General features: G+C 41.9%; 1 protein-coding gene across 4 annotated transcripts in view; it reads right to left on the reverse strand.

Moving 5' to 3' along the window:
• Positions 1 to 19,948, reverse strand: part of FGF14 (fibroblast growth factor 14) — a 386,515-nt gene that overhangs the window by 126,382 nt on the left and 240,185 nt on the right. The window contains exon 1 of one of the 4 annotated variants that reach the window (XM_020795564.3): positions 6,924 to 7,844. The exons of the other annotated variants lie outside the window; for them this stretch is intronic. Coding sequence (XP_020651223.1) covers positions 6,924 to 7,119 — 196 coding nt within the window. The 5' untranslated portion in view covers positions 7,120 to 7,844. Of the gene's footprint in view, positions 1 to 6,923; positions 7,845 to 19,948 lie in introns of those variants that run through there. 4 annotated transcript variants of the gene reach the window in all.

Genomic DNA, 19,948 nt, shown 5'->3' on the forward strand with positions numbered 1-19,948 from the left:
CATCTGGATGACAGACACTTGATGTAACAGTGTTTACCAAACTAGAAAATATAGCTGATGATGGACCTTGCCATCTGTCTCTGCTCATAGTGTCACAATACTGATCAGGATCAGTGCTTGTTTAAATATGGGAGAGAGACATCATGGTGTAGCAGTTAGGTTGTCAGTCTAGAACCCTGGATATCTAGATTCTAGTCCCCACTGAACTGGAAAGCTCATTGATCCACTCATTATTTTTGGCCTGACCCACCTTACATGATTATTGTAAAGATAAAATAGGGAAAAGAAAGTCATAATATTATCTTTCGAGCTCAAAGAAGGAAAAGCAGAATATAAATGTAACTATTAAATAAATACAACATGCACAACCATGAATATATAGTACTAAAGATGAGAATATTAGTTCCTTGCATTCATGGGTATTTAAGCCCTCTTTATGCCAAAGCGACCCTAATTATGCAGAATGATAGTTGAAATAACAGCTCTGAGAGGCTAAAGCATATCTGAAAATTAAATAGCGTTCCCCCCCCTTTAAAGGTCTAATTTTAGAAGTGCTGTTTCATTAGAGTGGTGATACTGCTATTATTCAAAAGTATTGCAAATACAATCCCTGATCTGCTTTGAAAATCAAATTCCTTTTGTTATTTATTCTCTTGTGACCCTAGATGCCCACATGGATGAATTCACAGTCAACATGACCCAAATAAGAGTTCAGACCTGGAGTTGCAGTTTTCAAGAATATTTTTAAGTCACAAAACTAATCCCTGTTTAAAACTGAATTTGGATTAAATAGATTGATACTGTTAATATAACATCATTTCTAAATACAGCATATACATATACATGTATAATATGTACTGTAACACATTTTCACCGAGGTTATACACATTATTTCTGTGTTGTTGTTTTTTACTTTATAGAATGACAGAACCATTTCTACAATGATTTATGTGACATGTACATGCCAGTATATTGTAGAATACTGTTCTAGGGTTCATAATTTGTGACTGGTCTGCTTAGGATCTACAGAATGGAACCTTACAAAACATGCCCATTGGTCTGCGGAACTCACAGTATGGGTAAAATCTTAGGAATATTTATCCACCAGAGAGTCTGCAGAGTTACTTTTAAAAAGCAATTTGTTAAGTAACTTGAAGCAATTTGTTGCTTTTACTGTTGACCTTTTCAAACAATGACTCATTATGGTTGTTGTAGATTTTTCGGGCTGTTTGGCCGTGTTCTGAAGGTTTTTCTTCCCAATGTTTCGCCAGTCTCTGTGGCTGGCCAGCTACAGAGACTGGCGAAACGTTCGGAAGAAAAACCTTCAGAACACGGCCAAACAGCCCGAAAAATCTACAACAACCATCGGATCCTGGCTGTGAAAGCCTTCGAGAGTATATTAATAACTCAATATGCTACTTGTTACATTTTAGATTTTTTTAAAAAAAGCAATATTTTAAAGATTTTGTTGCTATTACATGCCAGCAACCTGAATGGACTGCCACGCCTTTGCGACATTTAAAAAAAAGGCTTTAAAAATATGTTTAAAATATGCAAAAGTTTCTGCAGAAATAAATCTCACTGGTAACAGCAGGTTGCTGTGAAAATAAAATTACAATACATAAAGCAACTGTTGAAGAACTCATGCTTTATTAAGGTACATTTTTACAGCAAGCCCCCTTTCCTTTACTAAAATTATGGTAGAACGCAAAATAGAAAATTACATATAAGAAAGTATATCAACATTATCAAAGATAAAGTGACACAAAAGGGTAACTGTGTCATTTACATGGTTAATTACAGGCTTGGAAATAACCAATTGTCAAATGGTTTTTAGTAAGAACTGCCTCCATGAAGCTGGGCAGGAAAATGTTGTGAAAGTTATTTACTGCCTTGACTGTTGACCACAGTTGACTCAAATAGGTATGTGTGGGGCAGTTTTTAAAAGTGCATATAGAGAATGGATGTGCTATTGCCTTAAATGCATGCTGCTGAATAGATGGCTGGGGTATAGGAATATACTCTTATTGTATGAAACAGCTGCAGAGGATTCCTGGCTTCCCTCCATGCAACAAGTTAGCAGCTCCGAATGGTGGCATCTCTTCCTCACACAGAGCAGCAGGTGTGAAAACTAAGGTTTCCTGTGAGGATTTCTGGATCAGTGTAAAAAATTGTGGGAAGCTTCTGCCCAAGGCCGTTAGCTGTTACCTGTTACAGTGAGGGCACACACTCCTGGCAGAGAAGCAGCAGCTCCCAGCGGACGGGGTGACCTCTCATTCTACCTTTCTGCTTAGAGTTAGGACATAGGTTCAAAGACTTTTTCCAGCAAATCCTAGTGGCGATTAGGTAACTAGTATCCTATCTGAATTCTCACAACATTCTGTGTAATCCTGCTAAGTTAATAAAAAGAGTTCTCAGGGCATTGCCTTGAGGCTCCGCTGGCTCGGACATCTGTGGTTGACTTCTTTGTTAATTGCCTTCCTATTGTTCTGTGATCACCCACATCATTAGCCTTCCTTTGTTCTGTGATCACCTACAAAAAATTACATTACAAACAACCACAGTGTTCTTCCTTTTAAAAGTAGTTTTAACAAGACTGTCCAAGAGCCACTGTTCTCTTTAACAAAAATAACTAATGAAGCTTTCTTAGTTCAATGTGCTAACTTGTTCAATATACTACAATAATTAATACGGCGGCCTTAAAAAGACAACGATTGTTAACTTACATTGTACACATTTATCTTGGAGTAAACCATATTAACATCAGTGGGGGTACTGAAGATACAGTATATGAATCAAGACTGCATTGTTCAGCTTATATGTACCATCACTAGATGCTAAACTGTAGTGTAACTTTGAAAACATAAAAGGTAGAAAGTATGCAAAATCAACAAAAAATGGGAAAACAGTTATAAACTTACTTTCAAACAATTCTACCCCTTAGGCTTAAGCATGCTTACTTGGAAGTAAGTCCAAATGGGCATCAGTGAATCTAACACAAAGTACGTGGTGCCTATGGTTGAAGCCCAAACATCAATAAACAAAAAATATGGCTGAGGCAGATCTTCCAAAGTGATTAAGTGTTATGTATCAATAATGTATCAGAGATGTGCCTAAATGTAATAAAAGATCCATTCACAACAAAACACAATGGAATCATGTTGTCCCTTGAATAGACCTCAATCAAAAAATCTTTCCAATTGATATCAGTCAGTTGCACTGAACAGATTATTTCCCAACATTTTAACCTAATGCTCTCAGAGCTGGTTTCACTAATTTTTCTAGATGTAATATGGAAAAGCTCAGTCAGTAGGGTCTAGATGTGATCACAGAAGGAACTACAGAAATCAACAGGACTTAGGTTTATTCACAAGTAAAAGATGTAGGCTTTGTTATCACAGCTGTTAGAGGCATTCTTCACTTCCCTTACCACAAAAGATTTAAGAACATCATAATTATTCTAACAAAAGAAAAAAAAAGACCTAGAAATGTATTCTGTATGCAGGTGTTTCAAATATTCTGTATCTGAGGCATGAGATGCAAAAAAGTAAATGTCCTAAATTAATATAAAATCAATATATTTTAATAGTATAATGATATCGATTGGATGTGTGCATCTTCATATTTTTAACATACTAAAACTATAAAGGTGTGTGTCTTAACACAAGATTAATCTAAATATTTGCTTTCACTTGTTGGAATTTTACCCTCTGTTAAGAGGGAGTCTCCACAACATTTAGTTAAAACCATATAGCAAATCTTATGCTTCAAAATTGCTAATTAGTGAGTTATTGGTTTTAATATAAATTTTAATTATTAAATACAATTCACTTCTCATCACATAATAACTCCAACAAACATGTATGGATAGCATATTTATTTAATCTCTTGTTTATAAGCTTTCTGCCAAACCGCTGCTAATGCAGTATTACCATTATTGCTGATTGGGTGTTCTTGGCATGTACTGAAATCAATATAGCTACCAATGGAAATATTACACGGTTCTTTGTCTTTTAGAGGCAGTTACTTAGGTACTACAGTTGATAGTATGAAATAATTTTAAAAGCTCTTTTAAAATGTCAAATAAGAAGTTGCCTTTTTAAAAACATAATACTGATTATAAGAATGACATGAAATTGTTAAGGCATAGAGTGGTTCCCAATGTGTGCAAGAAGAAGTAGATAAAATTGCAAAGGGAACTATTCATGTTGCTTCATTGAGAATGATTTGGGGAGGCCCAGCACTGAACAGTTATGAACATCATTGTACACTCTGTAGTCACCACAAAAAACAAAGAAACAAAGATTAATAGGTTGTTGAAATCAAGTGTTATTACATTAGTATTATATGGTCAACCAGTTGCTCCCATTCATTTAGCTATGCCATTTCTCATTGCCTCTTTTAAAATTAATTCAGCGTAATTTAAAGCTATGTTTTTACATTTGATGGGTAACTTACAGCTATTTTAATTTACATTTCAGTGAAACTCCCCATTAAGTCTAATTTACATCTCAGAAAGCAATGCACAGCTTTCTTAGCTGGATAAATATTTCCCTTTACTCTCTGGCACATTTTGTGAATTGAAAGGCTTTCCTTTACACAGAAAGTGCAAGCACTACCTAACCAAACTTAAGCTTAAGGAAAATACAACATGCAAGGGGGAGAAAAGCTTTTTTTTACTAAAATGAGATTCTAGTTTCAAGAATGAGGATAATTTTATCACATTACATATGCAAAAACAAAGTAGTAACAAAGTAAAAAATGAAGCAGTTTTCCTGTTGCACTGATTGTATGCTGGGTTAGTGCTTTGATCAAATCCGTTTGGAACTGGAGTATGCATGAACCAGCAACTCCATCCAGCCCCATTACACTACTCAGGGAAAAAGGGAGAAGGAGAAGAAGGAGAGAGAAAAAATGTACATGTACAGAAGCATAGCACATGCCATATGTTAGCATGTCGTATATTAGCTTGGTAAAGGCTTGAGGGGGGCCACACAAAAAGTTGAAGGCAGACTGATGAGATAAAATGAAGGAGAAGCATGGAACATACCCTGCTGGACTGTCCACAGAAACAAGAAGTAATGAAGCACATTTAATACTAAGTCTGGAGAAGTGGTATTAAGGTAAGTGTTAAAGAGAATGTCAAAGCATGGTAGAATATCCCAAAGTGAAAGGAAAAACAATTAATATCAACATGACTGGACTAAATAAGCCAGCTCCCATAATGCAAAAGGAGTGTGCTGTGGGAATTGGGGTTCCCCACATTTATACTCTGAGGATTCTCCATTTCAATATCTGTGCATTCTTAAAGATACAGTACTTCAAAATGCCTCTTGCACCTTGTTATCCATTTTTTACATTTTGAAACAATGAGTTGATTTATCCAAGACAGATAGGACTGCAAGCTACAGTTATTTCCTCTCTCTGAACATACGATTATACTATTTATTGGCAGGAAATCATTTTCATTTATCATTTCACAGAGTTGTCTTGATTTCATAATAATTTCCTGGGCTTGCCTTCTTGTAAACACACCTTTCATGAAAATTAAATTATTGAAGTTGGAAAGAATTGTTTTCTTTAGTTGATGCTCACTAAACACATTGTCACTTAACAAAAAAAATATTTGATGACACTATGCTTTCAATTGAGCAATGATCGAAAATGTGACTAGCCTCTATGAGCTGCCTCGAATTGAGATTTCTTTGCATTCATTAAAAAGTATTACCTACAATATTTTAACAAAAGGGAAACAGTGCAAGATCAGGCAGATGATAAAGGTTCTGCTGTTTTGCTGTTATATCCTGCAGTTCTTCCCAGTGCTGCTCTCACCGTTTAGTACATGAAACCCTCTACTAGAGGAAATTGGGTATTAAAAGCACCTAAATGTCTATAGAGCTGGCAGGTTTTTTTGCCCTCAGTTCCAAAAGATAGGATCATGGGATACAAGCCAGAACCTAGTTAGGAGATTTTGAAGAGAAATGCATTGAGTTATATGCATGCACATCCCTTCACAACCCACCTAATTCAGCTGGAGAATGACTGGAGAAACAGTGATTTAGACACTTTGTTCCAAATGAAAATAAAGCAGCATATGTGGTCCTATATCAGAGGAACACACTCGTGCAATATGAACTAATAACTACCTTTTCCCAGTCCCATATAGTGAGTCACTAAATTAGAAAAGAATTACCACTTTAGCCATAGTCATGAACGGCAAGGACTGGTCAGAAATCCGTCCTCTGTCACTCTTGACTGTGTGTGCAGGGGATAAGATCAATTGAAGGAATAACAGGAAGTGCTTTGCCCCATCGTCTCAAATATAACCCTTCAGTTATGACTCAAGTTGTTTAAATGGCTATAATTTAAAGTTGCTCAGTGGGTTGGGGGGGCTCTCCCTCATGTGCAAAATCAACATAAATCCACGCAGGCATGTGGTGAGACTGTGCAAACTGAGCCTGCTTATTCTAGACTATTTAGATCGTTTAGTTACCCTCTAAGCCCCTTGAAATTTCGTGATTTGCACATAAGGCTAAAACACACACTTTCTTCACCTGTTCTGATCCATGGGGGAGAAATCAGGTCCTAATTCACCTTGGTGCCTATGAGAACCAAAGGGAGGCATTTTTTAAAAAACCTGACTTGACTCTCCTTCCTGTAAAAAGGAGATAACAGAGAGCTAACAGTCAGAGACCGTACTGGGTTGGTGGCGGAGAAGTTAGGTCGCTGCAAGCGCTCTGTCTAGAGAGCGCCCACAAGTACAGTAGCCGGCTTGTTTTCCCCAAGTACAGGCGCTTCGGCAGCGCTGTGGTCCGCCAGGTTTGGCGGCCACAGGTCGGTGTGTTCCTCACAAAGACACACGCAGACGCACAGTGACAACACACACACACATACAGAGAGCACAAGCGCGCGCGCGCACACACCTTGACGCCGCAACCTCCTCTTCTTGAGGCCAAAGATGCGGACCTTGGAGAAGATATCCACCAGGTTGCCGTTGCAAAGCCCGCGGTTCTTGCTGGGGCTGTTGCGCCTCCTGCTGGCCGAGGGCCGATCCCAGTGCTGCAAGTCGCGCGCTTGGCGCTTCTGCCGGATCAAGCCGCTGGCGATGGCCGCAGCCATGGCCGCTCCTCCGCCTGGCGCTCCCCGTGCCCGAGCGCAGAGGAGACGGGCGGGCGCGGGGCTGAGGTCAGCCTCGGCGGGAACCCATCGCTCACTAGCCAAGGGCACGCAAGAGTTTTTTTTGTTTGTTTTTTAAAAAATAAAGAAATAACCTCGGCCGGTCACCACATGGAGCCCGGGACCAGCAACAAGCAGCAGCCGCGATGGCCGAGGCGACTTCTCCCGCTTTTCCTAACCGCTCGGCTCATGCCCCCTTCTCTATGGCGGCGGCCGCAGCCATCGCCTCGGTCCCCACCGCGTCCTCCTCTTCAGGGCTGCCGCCGAGCGCGTTGGAAAGCTGCATCTGGAAAGCGCACGCTTCGGTTCCTGAGAGGGAGCCTTAATCACCGCGCTTCAGTCCCACCCTAGCCGACACCCCGCCACACAAGCGCGCGCGCGCATACACACACACACACAGAGAGAGAGAGAGAGAGAGAGAGAGAGAGGCGCGCAAGCACTGCCTCTCCCTCCCGAAGACAAATGAGGGAGGGGATTTGTCCTTGGGGTGGAGTGGGGTGGGATAGGAGGGAGTGCGAGCGGGAAAGGCGGGAAAGCAAGGCACAGACAAATCACAAAGCCCCGCTCACACACAAAGCAAAATAATAATAATAATAATAATAATAATAATAATAATAATAATAATAATAATAATAATAATAATAATAATAATAATAATAATAATAATAATAATAATAATAATAATAATAATGGAGAAGCGGAGGGAACTGCAATCGCCGACAGAGCCAGCCACGAGCTGTTGCTGCTGCTGCCGCCGCCCCTCGGCTTCCAGCAGGGCTTTTGTGATTGCCGCCCAGGGCGCGCGCGCCTGCGGGGAGAGAAAGGATTGCGTGACGGAGGGACCGAAGAGAAATGTAGGTGAGGGTGGGAAGAGAGACAGCCGAGAGTGAGTGAGCGAGCGAGCCAGCGTGTGGCTGTTTACTTCTGTGACGGGAGGCGGAGGAAGAGGTTGTGCTCTTTGAGGGAGAGGAATTATGTGCGGGAAAGTGAGAGACGGCGCGCGCCCGACAGACCGACTGACCGACCGCGCGCGCGACCGCGCGGACGTGCCCGTCGGAGAGGCAGAAGTTGTCATCGGCTGTCTTCTTCTCTCTCCCCCCCCCCTCCCCGCCTCAGCAAATCTCACTCATCTCCAGGTGAAAGTAGAGACAAGCCACCCGGCTGGCTCTTCCTGACCAACCACCCCCGTTGCAACAGAGCTAGGGGCGGCTTTTTTTTTTCGCCTCATGTTTCCCCGTGTGCTGTGTCTGTGCCCTCAAGTCGTTTCTCGTTTATGGCGCTCTGAATAGGCTTTTTCAAGGTACAGTATAGCTTCGGTTTTAAGGTGTGATTTCACCAGAGCCTTCCCCTTCGTCAGTTCCCAAGCCCGAGCAAGGACTGGAATCCAGGTCTCCTGAGTCCTAATCCAACCGTCCCTCCGCTACACCGCGCAGGATCTCACTGTGGCTCCCTTCTTTCGCCTCCCCCCCCCCCCAGTTCCTCTAACGATCCTCACAACACCTTCCCAGAAAGCTGGGCCTGGACGTGGGGCTCATCTCTAACGCCCAGAGCAGCCCCAGTTTAACTTGCACGGAGTGCTGCGCGAAGAGACTGCGCGAAAGCCTCTCATGGAAGAGAGCGACCCTCTTAAGCAATGGGCGACAAAGACCGCGCCAGAGACGTGTGTGGTCGTGCCCGGACCGGAGCCTCTTCTCCACGTGCCAGGAGGCACTGGTTTGCCCAGGCACTCCAAGGGCTGCTCTCTGCGGGACCGTTCGTCGTGTTTGCTGACAGCCGGCCAACAGGGTGACTCTTCGGGAAGAACAGCGAGCGGCGCTACACGCCAAGCAGCGAGCAAGTTACGAGGCGGGCGGCGTGTGTACACGCGTGTTCTTTCCGGAAACACCCGCTGGCCCCACGCCAGGGCCAGGAGCCGAGTCTGGGTCAGGTAAATGGCGAACGTGGCAAATCTTCTCTCCGCCTCATGCGGGCGCTCGCCCTGAGCAGCAGCGCCCCGTCCTTTGTTGTGCCCGAGTCTCCTGAGAGGGTGAACGTGAATTCCAAAGAAGACAAGAGAGGCGTGGAGGGAAATCGGAACTGCTTTTATTTCTGTGGTCACAAACACAGCCTGGGCGCCTGATCGCGCCACGCTTCTCTGTTTGTTCTGAACACCGGAAACGGGGAAGGGAGCCAGCACGTGCATCCCAGACAACCCTGTCATATTCTAGAAGCGGGGGGGGGGGGGAACTGTTGGGTAGAAAGCAGAGAACATGAGTTGGAACTGCTGAAACAAAATAAAACAAGTTTGAGAAGCAGAGCCTTCAAACACAATAAAAGCCACAGCCTGTCTAACATAAACGAAGTATACCAGCTTGAAAGAACAAAACCAAAAACCTGAGTCCGATACTTTTTCAAAGCCCAACAACAACGTGGAGGTGCACACATCTCTACATTCAGTTGTAGGGATAGGAAGCACTAGGTTTATTTTTATTGTGAGCGCTAACAACACCCCTTCAGCAAGGCAGAAGTTGGGATCTCATTAGTGGATGGGCTTTGGATAGGGGGGGTGCCTGCATGTTGCACCCCCCATTCTTATAATTTATATATTTGCCAAGTGACCAGACATGCAGTTATTACTAAAGCACACACTAGTTTAGACATCCTTCGGTCTCAAGAGACTATGGTATGTGCTCTGTATGGAGGACTTGGAAGAGTGTCTAGTGTGGCTGAGAAAGCCAATTTAAGAGTGGCAATCCCTTCCACACTGAAGACAAATACAAGCTGTCCCTTGTCCAGCTCCCTGATTTTGCTGGTTTTGGGTCTGCCTCTTTGCCTCAGCCTGCTGGACAAGGATCGCTTCAAATTGGGAGAGACCGTGATGCACCATCTGCCTCCAGGCTGAACACTCAGAGGTCAAGATTTCCCATCTGTTGAGGTCCATTCCTAAGGCCTTCAGACCACACTTGCAGATATCCTTGTATCGCAGCTGTGGCCTCCCTCTGGGGCAATTTCCCTGCACTAATTCTCCATACAGGAGACCTTTTGGTATCCAACCATCAGCTATTCTCACAACATGCCCAAGCCAACGTAGATGTCACTGTTTCAGTAATGTATATATGCTAAAAATTCCAGCTTGTTCTAGGACTACTCTATTGGGAACGTTGTCCTGCCAGGTGATCCAAAAACTGTGTTGGAGACAACGCATATGGAACATGTTCAGCTTCTTCTCCTGCCATGCACAAAGGGTCCAGGACTCACTGCAGTACAGGAGCGTGCTCAGACACAGGCTCTATAGACCTGGATTGTGGTATATGCCATCAGCTTTTTATTGAGCCATACTCTCTTTGTGAGTCTAGAGAACATGGTAGCTGCTTTGCCAATGCATGTATGCAGCTCGACATCTACGGAGAGAGTGTCAGAGATAGTTGAACCAAGGTACACAAAGTCATGAATAACCTCCAATTCTTGCATGGAGATGGTAATAGAGGGAGGTGAGTCCACACCCTGGCCCATGACTTGTGTTTTCTTCAGGCTGATTGTTAGTCCAAAGTCTTGGCAGGCCTTGCTAAAACAATTCATGAGTTGTTGGAGGTCTTCAGCAGAGTGGGCAACAATGGCTGCATCATCGGCGAAAAGGAAGTCCTGCGTGCATTTCAGTTGGACTTTGCTCTCAATCTAGAGAGATTAAAGAGCTTTCCATCTGATCTAGTCTGGAAATAGACACCTTCTGCTGCAGTTCCAAAGGCATGCTTCAGCATGACAGCAAAAAAGATCCCAAACAGGGTTGGCACGAGGACACAGCCCTGTTTCACTCTGCTTTGGATGTCAAAGGGATCTGATGTTGAGCCATCAAAAACTACAGTGCCCTTCATTCCCTCATGAAAGGGCCTAATGATGTTAAGGAGTTGAGGTGGTCATCCAATCTTGGGAAGTATTTTAAAAAGGCCATCCCTGCTAACCAGATCAATGAAGGCCACAAAGAGTGGCTGTTGTTGTTCCCTACATTTCTCCTGCAACTGTTTGGGGGAGAATACCATGTTAGTGGTGGATCCATTAGCTCGAAATCCACAGTGTGATGCTGACAGACTCTGTCTGCAAGCAGCTGGAGTCTCTTCAGTACAACACGGGCAAGCAGCTTCCCTATAATGCTGAAAAGAGAGATGCCACAGTAGTTACTGCAGTCACCCCTGTCTCCTTTGTTCTTATACAATGTGACAATGTTTGCATCCTTCATGTCCTCTGGTACTCCACCTTCCCTCTAGCAAAGATGAAATACTTCATACAGTTTGATGGTGATGGTCTCTTTACACCAGTGGTCCCCAACCTTGGGCCTCCAGATGTTCTTGGACTTCAACTCCCAGAAATCCTGGCCAGCAGAGGTGGTGTTGAAGGCTTCTGGGAGTTGCAGTCCAAGAACATCTGGAGGCCCAAGGTTGGGGACCACTGCTTTACACAGCAGGGATGTTATCCTTCCCAGGTGCCTTGCCGGAGGCTACAGATTGTGATTTGCTACAGGACAAGACCAGGCATTGATTTATTATTATGCATGTGCAAAGAGCTTCCATTCTTTGGCATCTTATCCTTCAGCCATAGATATGGGAAGCAGTGCCATCATTTCAATTTCATGCTGGGACTAATGGCAAGATTTTCCAGTCTACCACAGATAGATACTTACTATCAGTGTGGCATCAGCATGGATGGCACGTGGCCTATGAGGATCTCAAGAGTGCCTTTATCAACAGACCTGTAGATACAACTGGTTAAATTAGTTGCTCATGTAGTTTGTTGCAGGGAACAAAACAGGTTAGCATTTAGGAAGGAGACTGTGCCAGTAAGGGAGATGGCGGTTGTCCAGAAGGCGGGGGAAGATAGTTGTCACCTTCGATAGAGACTGAGTCAACACAAATGGTCTGTTGGTCCTGAATAGGGACTGAAGAGGGCACTTTATCCTTTAGATGTTTAGAGGATTGGAAAGTAGACGACGACTTCTTAGTCTTCAGTTTCGACTGCTGGTCTGGTACTGAAGGAGACTTTGGTACCAGTGTCAACTTAGGGGTTGAACCACCCGCCCTAGGTTTGGAAGGCAGTTTCATTTTAGATTTAGACTTAACCGAGGAGACCACTGAAGCATCTGGAGACAGTAGTTGAGCTGGAGGCAGCTGTGCGGGCTCCAAAGCCGAAGTAGGGCAAAGAGATCTTTACCACAAATAAGACCGCAGACGCTACTGTCTCAGTTTAAGAGCTTGTTTAGTAAATTTCTTGCAAATGGAGCAAGAGGCTGGTTGATGGGATTCGCCAAGGCAAAAGAGACAAGCATCATGGCCAACAGTAAGGAGGATTTTACTAGGGCACAAAGGGCACCATAAACTAGCAGAAATTTTAAAAAGGGACAAAAAGTAGGAATAGGGAGGGAGGGGGACCCAAGGGATGTACAACAGGAAAAATCTCACAGAAGTCCCTTTTGAACATGCTAGCGAACTCAGCTCATCAGAGAGAAGAAACCTCAGCAGCGGCAAAAAGGAACTGAGACACTTGCCAGAATGGGCGGGCCACGTGTACTGCAGGGGCGGCCCTAGTGAACAGTGTTTAAGCTCTAGAAGATTCCATAAACCTCTGCGCGAGCACAGACTAAACCCATTAGTGTGCATTCACAGAGACAACGAATAAGAACCATCTTAAATAAAAGGAAATGCAAGAAAGCAAAGTGGCTGTCCAATGAGGCTTTACAAATAACAGAGAAGAGAAGGGAAACCAAATGCAAGGGAGATGGGAAAGTTACAGAAAATGGAATGCAGACTTCCAAAGAATAGCAAGGAGAGACAAGAGGGGCTTCTTAAATGAGCAGTGCAAAGAAATAGAGGAAGATAATAGAAAGGGAAAAACCAGAGATCTGTTCAAGAAAATTGGAGATCTTAAAGGAACCTTTTGTGTAAAGATGGATATGATAGCAAAGAAATAGAGGAAGATAATAGAAAGGGAAAAACCAGAGATCTGTTCAAGAAAATTGGAGATCTTAAAGGAACCTTTTGTGTAAAGATGGATATGATAAAGGACAAAAAATGGTAAGGACCTCACAGAAGCAGAAGACATCAAGAGGAGGTGGCAAGAATACACAGAGGAATTAAACCAGAAAGATTTGGATGTCCCAGACAACCCAGATAGTGTGGTTGCTGACCTTGAGCCAGACATCCTGAAGAGTGAAGTGGGCCTTAGAAAGCATGGGTAACAACAAGGCATTCCAGTTGAACTATTCAAAATCTCAAAAGATGATGCATTTATCTCCTGAGAAATCTACATGTGGGACAGGAAGCAACAGTTAAAACTGGATATGGAACAACTGACTGGTTCAAAATTGGGAAAGGACTACGACAAGGCTGTATATTGTTCCCCCAGCTTATTTAACTTATATGCAGAATACATCATGCAGAAGGCTGGACTGGAGGAATCCAAAGCTGGAATCAAGATTGCTGGAAGAAATATCAACAACCTTAGATACGCAGATGATAGATATCACTCTTATGGTAGAAAGTGAGGAGGACTTAAAGAACCTCTTAATGAGGGTGAAAGAGGAGAGTGCAGAATTAAAAGATGCCTGCTTCTTGGGAGGAAAGCGATGACAAATCTAGACAGCATCTTAAAAAGCAGAGAAATCACCTTGCCGACAAAGGTCAGCATAGTCAAAGCCATGGTTTTTGCAGTAGCGATATATGGAAGTCAGAGCTGCACCATAAAAAAGGCTGACTGCTGAAGAATTCATGCTTTTGAATTGTGGTGCTGGAGGAGACTCTTGAGAGTCCCCTGGACTGCAAGGAGAACAAATCTATCAATTCTAAAAGAAATCAACCCTGAGTGTTCACTGGAAGGACAGATCCTGAAGCTGAGGCTCCAATACTTTGGCCATCTCATGAGAAGAGAAGACTCCCTGGAAGAGACCCTGTTGTTGGGAAAGCGTGAAGGCAAGAGGAGAAGGAGACGACAGAGGATGAGATGGTTGGACGGTGTCATTGAAGTGACCAACATGAATTTGACCCAACTCCGGGAGGCAGTGGAAGACAGGAGGGCCTGGGGTGCTCTGGTCCATGGGGTCACAAAGAGTCGGACACATCTTAACGACTAAACAACAACAGTATTTATGTGAACTAATGACTGTTAATGTTCAACAAAAAGAATAGCAATGAAGTATTAATAATGCAGATTGCATTTGCAAGTTTATCTAAAGCAAATCCCACTATAAACCTCATGTGTGAAAATCCTCATTAATAAGACATTAAGGAACCAGTAGTGTCATATGTCCAAATTGCAAGGAGTCACCCAAACATTTGACAGAAGACTGGATGAAGAGCAGGGCTAGAGACCAGTATAAATACATCTTCTTTTAGAGGGATTTTATTTATTTTTGGTGGAAAGGCTGTGCTTATGTTGATTTTGCTCTGCCTGTGAACAACTGCTTATTGAGCTCTTTTGAAAACAGCAAGCCATGTTCTTTAATTCACAAAGTATACCATTTACAGTGAATAGAAGATGTTTCGGTTTTAATTCTCTTCTCTGGAATAATTTCTTTTAGAAAGTTAAAACAACATGGGAAAGCACATTTTTATTTATCTGTAAAATACCTTTCTTTTGTTCTGCTCAGCCTTGAAGTGATTCCAAATAATTTGATACAAGCATTTATACTGGGTGCTCAGTCCCAAATTTCCCTCTATAGTTTAAATAATTTATCAGAGATTCACATTAAATATCAGCAGCACCAAGCAGTTACTTGTTTGATCTGTATTTCACTTCAGAATATACTTTTCAATTCTAAGACATAATGTAGCACTACAGGATATAATGTAATACAAAAAGGGAGCATAAATAACCATGTTCTACTTCTCATTCTACTATTTGCTTTGGATCAGCACCTTGGACAGTGCAAAACGAAGGGCTAGGACAGGAGAATTAGTCTCTGCTTTGCAAAATACTGTAAAACCAAGAACAAGACTCTTAAATGTACCTGGCACATTCTAGTCAAAGTAAAGCACATAAAAGTCTACCTGAACACTTCATGCTTTCTGCTTGTCCTTCCATTGTGCACTTGCTGAGTTTGCTCAAAAAGGTGTCCAGTACTATCTCTTTGCACAAGCTTGGAAGCCATATAACTGCTCACACAATAGAAGACTGATTGAGATGAATTCTGCTCACTGATTTTAATGAGAGAGGAATGTTTACCTTTGGTTGGATGATGACCAGCTTGCCTTTAAAATATACAAGGGCACACTCTCTGCTCTGTTTATAAATTACCTGTATTTATAAAACACCATAATTCTTTACACACAGGCACTTTATTTCCTAGGGATTGGTGGGGCAGAGGGAGAGATAGATTGAACTTTTGGGTAACAATGAAATGTTCACAAACCATTATCTATCATTTTTGTGTCCTTCATAGAATTTAAAGAAATCATAGAAAAATGAGAGCAAACCTCAAGGATTTCTAATTGTGCCTTTAAATGGAGTCACTGTTTGACTGACATATATTTTTGATTTTCACAAAACACTGTAAAAATATTTTAAAAGCAGGCTACAATATATTCTATATATTTCTAATTATATGCACCTTTCGTATTCATTATGCATTACATCCATTTGAAATTGTATTATAAGCCTTACCCAAATAAGTTTGAACTTTCAGTCAATAATCAAAGGTGTATTGAAAGGAAGCATCATGTGGTCAAACAGAATCTGAAGTAAATACTGGGATTGTGGAGTAAGTGTGTGTGTGTTTGAAAATGCAGAATTTTCCCCCACAGCATTAGGTGTTCCAAGGGAAACTCAAGAGAGCCATCTGCTGTCTTAAACCTGTGATAAAGTAGATGCAGTTCAAGCCACAGCAAAGACTTTGATAGCAGATGGATTTCCAGAACACAAGACAAACTGATCGCCTATGCAACCACCACCTATAAATAGCTACGATTATAGTTTTTGAGCAAACAGAAGAAATTGTATTGAACATGATTTATTCTTTTTTAAAGAGAGGTAATCTGTAACAAAAAAACACTAAGTGAGATGAAATCCATTTACATTAACAAAGCCACACTGTACCAACAGTCTCCCAAATAATAACTCTTATATCAACATCATTTGGAAAGACGGGTTCCAATCATCAAGAAGATCACCCTTGTGGCATTACAGAACACCTAGTCATCAGTATCTGCCAACTATATTTATCCAGCTTTCTTCAGCTTTGGAGATATTTATCTTCATAAATGGCACTGTGTAGTTTTACAGAATGACCACACCATTATAGATGACTTACAAAATACTTTCTCAGTGCTTGACCTCAAAAGCTTCCTATATCTTAAGTAAGAGTGATGGCATCATCTTTATCTAGAGAAGAGGCCATTATAAAGTCCTACTGGGACCTCAAAAGTCACTCCTTTAGCACATAACGTCTAAATAAAAAATGTAACTACAGTATATAAAAAAGGAAGCTTAATAGCTCAGTCAAAGAAAGCATCAGTCTGGAGTTTAATTCTCCACTGTGCCTTGTGGGAGAAGAGCCAGCTTGCATGGTCTTGGAAAGGTACATGGTTCCAGAGAATACACCAAAAAGAAGCCAGAAGTCATGTAGCACCTATTAGACTATCTTATACAGAGCACTCCAAGAAGAAGTGAATGGTAAACCACTTCTGAGTAGAGATGGACACAAACTGCTAGTTCAGCATTTTGTGGCAGTTCATTTAGTGGCTAAACAGGTGTTCAGAGCTTCAAAGCCCTGCCTCTTCTGGCAGGTGCCCACTTAAGAGGCAGCGCCCAGAAAAGGCAGGGCAGAGAAGCCAGGCCTTTGCCTCCGAGTGGGTACCAACCAGAAAAGGTGGAGCTTTGAAGCATCAAAACTTGTTCAACCACTAAATGAACTGGCAGAAACTGCTGAACTGGCAGATCATGCCAACCTCTACTTAGGAGTAGTTTAAACCTAGAAGATCTTGGAAAGGGTCTCCATAAGTTGGAATTGACTAGATGACGTATAATCATTATTATTTACTACATTAAGAGATCATTCATCATGAAGTAAAATGTATTTGGGAGACTAGCTGTTAACTGCTGTTAACTGACACATGTTATGATGAGCAAGTAAACACTAGACTATGGATTCTGTGAAATACTATATTGATCTACTGCTAAAGATTTTACTGTTATTCCAAATCAGTATTCTCAGGAGAAACATGCCTCTTACTATGCTTACCGCTCATGTTTTCTGTATCTCTGTTTACTGGGTCTATTATCGGCAGTGCTTGGGCACTCTCATTGGTCTGCTTTCCCTTCCTACCAGGATTGCAAAGCTGTTTATGTCTTTTGATCAGGGACGTGTGTCTCTATTTTTGTCTTCTGAAAGATTCCAAGGTGGTGATTTTCTTCTAAGGTACGATTCAGGGTTTTGGTTTAGTGTGCTGGGGGGAGGACGACTTTGCACTGTTTGTGTGTTTTAAAATTAAATATCCAGTCTTTTAAAAATGTCCATGGCAAGCCCAGCAAGGTCAGAATTGGCCTGAACCCACAGAATTGCTCCCTATCTCTGGATTCCTGTGAGCGATTACCCCCTTTCCCATTCTTCCCTTTCCACACAATATTTTTGCTCTTCCACCTGCCTTACCTTTAGCTGCCTGATTCTCTCCTTCCTGCCTATTTTTTTTTTCCTCCCTTCTTTCAGCAGCTCTGGCTTATTTCTTACTCACACAGCAAACTTCTGTTTAGGCTGTATCATTTGCTAGTGACAGCACATATGACTGAACCCTTCTCCGTACACAGAACAGTTACCTACACATGTAAAACCTAGCATATTCCATAGACATTAACAACCTCGGGTGGGGGGGGCAGCTTTTTTCTCACATTTTCACAAGGTATCTCCTGAAGTCGATCAAGATTACCCTCTTCCCAACAGGTACTCTAAAGATCACGGTTGCAATTATGCTGAACATTGTCTCATGCATCTGATTAATAGTTTTGATCTGGTCCTTGTAAATGGAGATATGAAGAGAGAGGGGCTTGGGAAATCCGTGTTTTTATCAAATTATGGAGCATCTACTATAGATTATGTTATGCTTTCTCACAATCTGGTGGGATTGGTATCTGATTTTAAGGTGGACTGCTTGTCCATTTACCTTTGGCTTCGAATGTGAGATTTAGAGATTTAAAAATGCATGCAGATGCAATCAGCATCACTGGCTTTGGCTGAAATGAGCATCTTATATCAAGTGTGCAGCAAACTTGGTGACTCTTCAAAACAACTACTTCACTTCACATCACCAGACTCTATTGTATACTAGAAGTAAATGGAAATTTGATATGTTCATTGAAGAATTTGCCAATATATATAAAAAGAAATCACATCCCTGTTTATAATTCTAAAGCCTGGTTTGACAAGGAATGTATCATAGCAAAAAATACTTTAGTGGCAAAATACAGATCACATAGGGAAGAGAATATGGCATGAATTCCTGGTGGATTGTTTGTGATGAAAAATAAATGCAAAGCTTTAACTAAGGGGAAACAAATTCAACGACAGAAAGACCTACGGCAGCATTTAATAATGGCATCAAAACTAAATGATCTAGCCCCCTTTTGGAGGATAGTCAATCTTGACTCCTGTATTCCTGCAAAACTATGGAAATCATATTTTTAGAGCACTTATGTAGTGGGTCAGGAAAGCCCCCAGGTTTTGCAGAATAGTTTAGGTTGTACATGAGAGTGGCCATCCATATCCATCTCAGAAACCACCAAGCTGATCAAACAGTTAAAATCAGGCAACACTCTAGGTGCTAACAATAATCACCTCTGGTTATTGTGGGTTTTTCAGGCTCTTTGGCCGTGTTCTGAAAGTTGTTCTTCCTGCACTCCCAAGCAAACTACAACAGAGCATAGAGTGCTGTCCTCTGAAGATGCCGGCCACAGAGACTGGCGAAACATTAGGAAGAATAACCTTCAGAACACGGCCAAAGAGCCCGAAAAACACAAAACAGCCATTAGATCCCGGCCGTGAAAGCCTTCGCAAATACAATAATCATCTCTGATCTGTAAAGGCTGATTTAGATTGGTGGGCCCCAATCCTGGCATTATTGTTCACATGGATTGACCAGACAGCTTGTATCATGGAGGACTTGGGTATAGCCTTCATTATTCGAATTTAAAAGAAAGGAAGTAGGTCTGATTCAATTAATTACCATCCAATCAGTTTGTTGAGTATTATCAGTAAATAATATGCTTGGAAAACGATTGGACTGGATCCTTGTCATTTTTATTAACAATTAACAATAATAATCTTACATTATTGAATAGTATTAAAAGGCAAAATCACATTCTTATATTATCTTACTGCCTTTATCAGTACCCTGTTTCCCCTAAAATAAGACCTAACTTGAAAATAAGCCCTAGTACGATTTTTCAGGATGCTCGTAATATAAGCCCTACCCCCAAAATAAGCCCCAGTTAAGTGAAACCCCACCTTCCACCATTGTGCAGCAACCAGAATAAGATGGCATGACTGTATTTGAATAAATGTAGATTATTGTACATTAAAAAAAATCCCCTGAAAATAAGCCTAATGCGTTTTTGGAGCAAAAATTAATATAAGACCCTGTCTTATTTTCGGGGAAACAGGGTACATGCTTTCAATCTGAGTCTTTCTCCAGTGCTAGTCTGCCAGTTTAACCATTGAACCATATTGTTCTCGGCATTAGTTTAGAAATCCAGCTATTCCACAAACCAAAACATGAACAATAAATAATTAAAACACCCCACCACCGCCACACACACAAAA

Source organism: Pogona vitticeps, chromosome 3 (genome assembly GCF_051106095.1).
Source record: "Pogona vitticeps strain Pit_001003342236 chromosome 3, PviZW2.1, whole genome shotgun sequence".
NCBI lineage: Eukaryota > Metazoa > Chordata > Lepidosauria > Squamata > Agamidae > Pogona > Pogona vitticeps.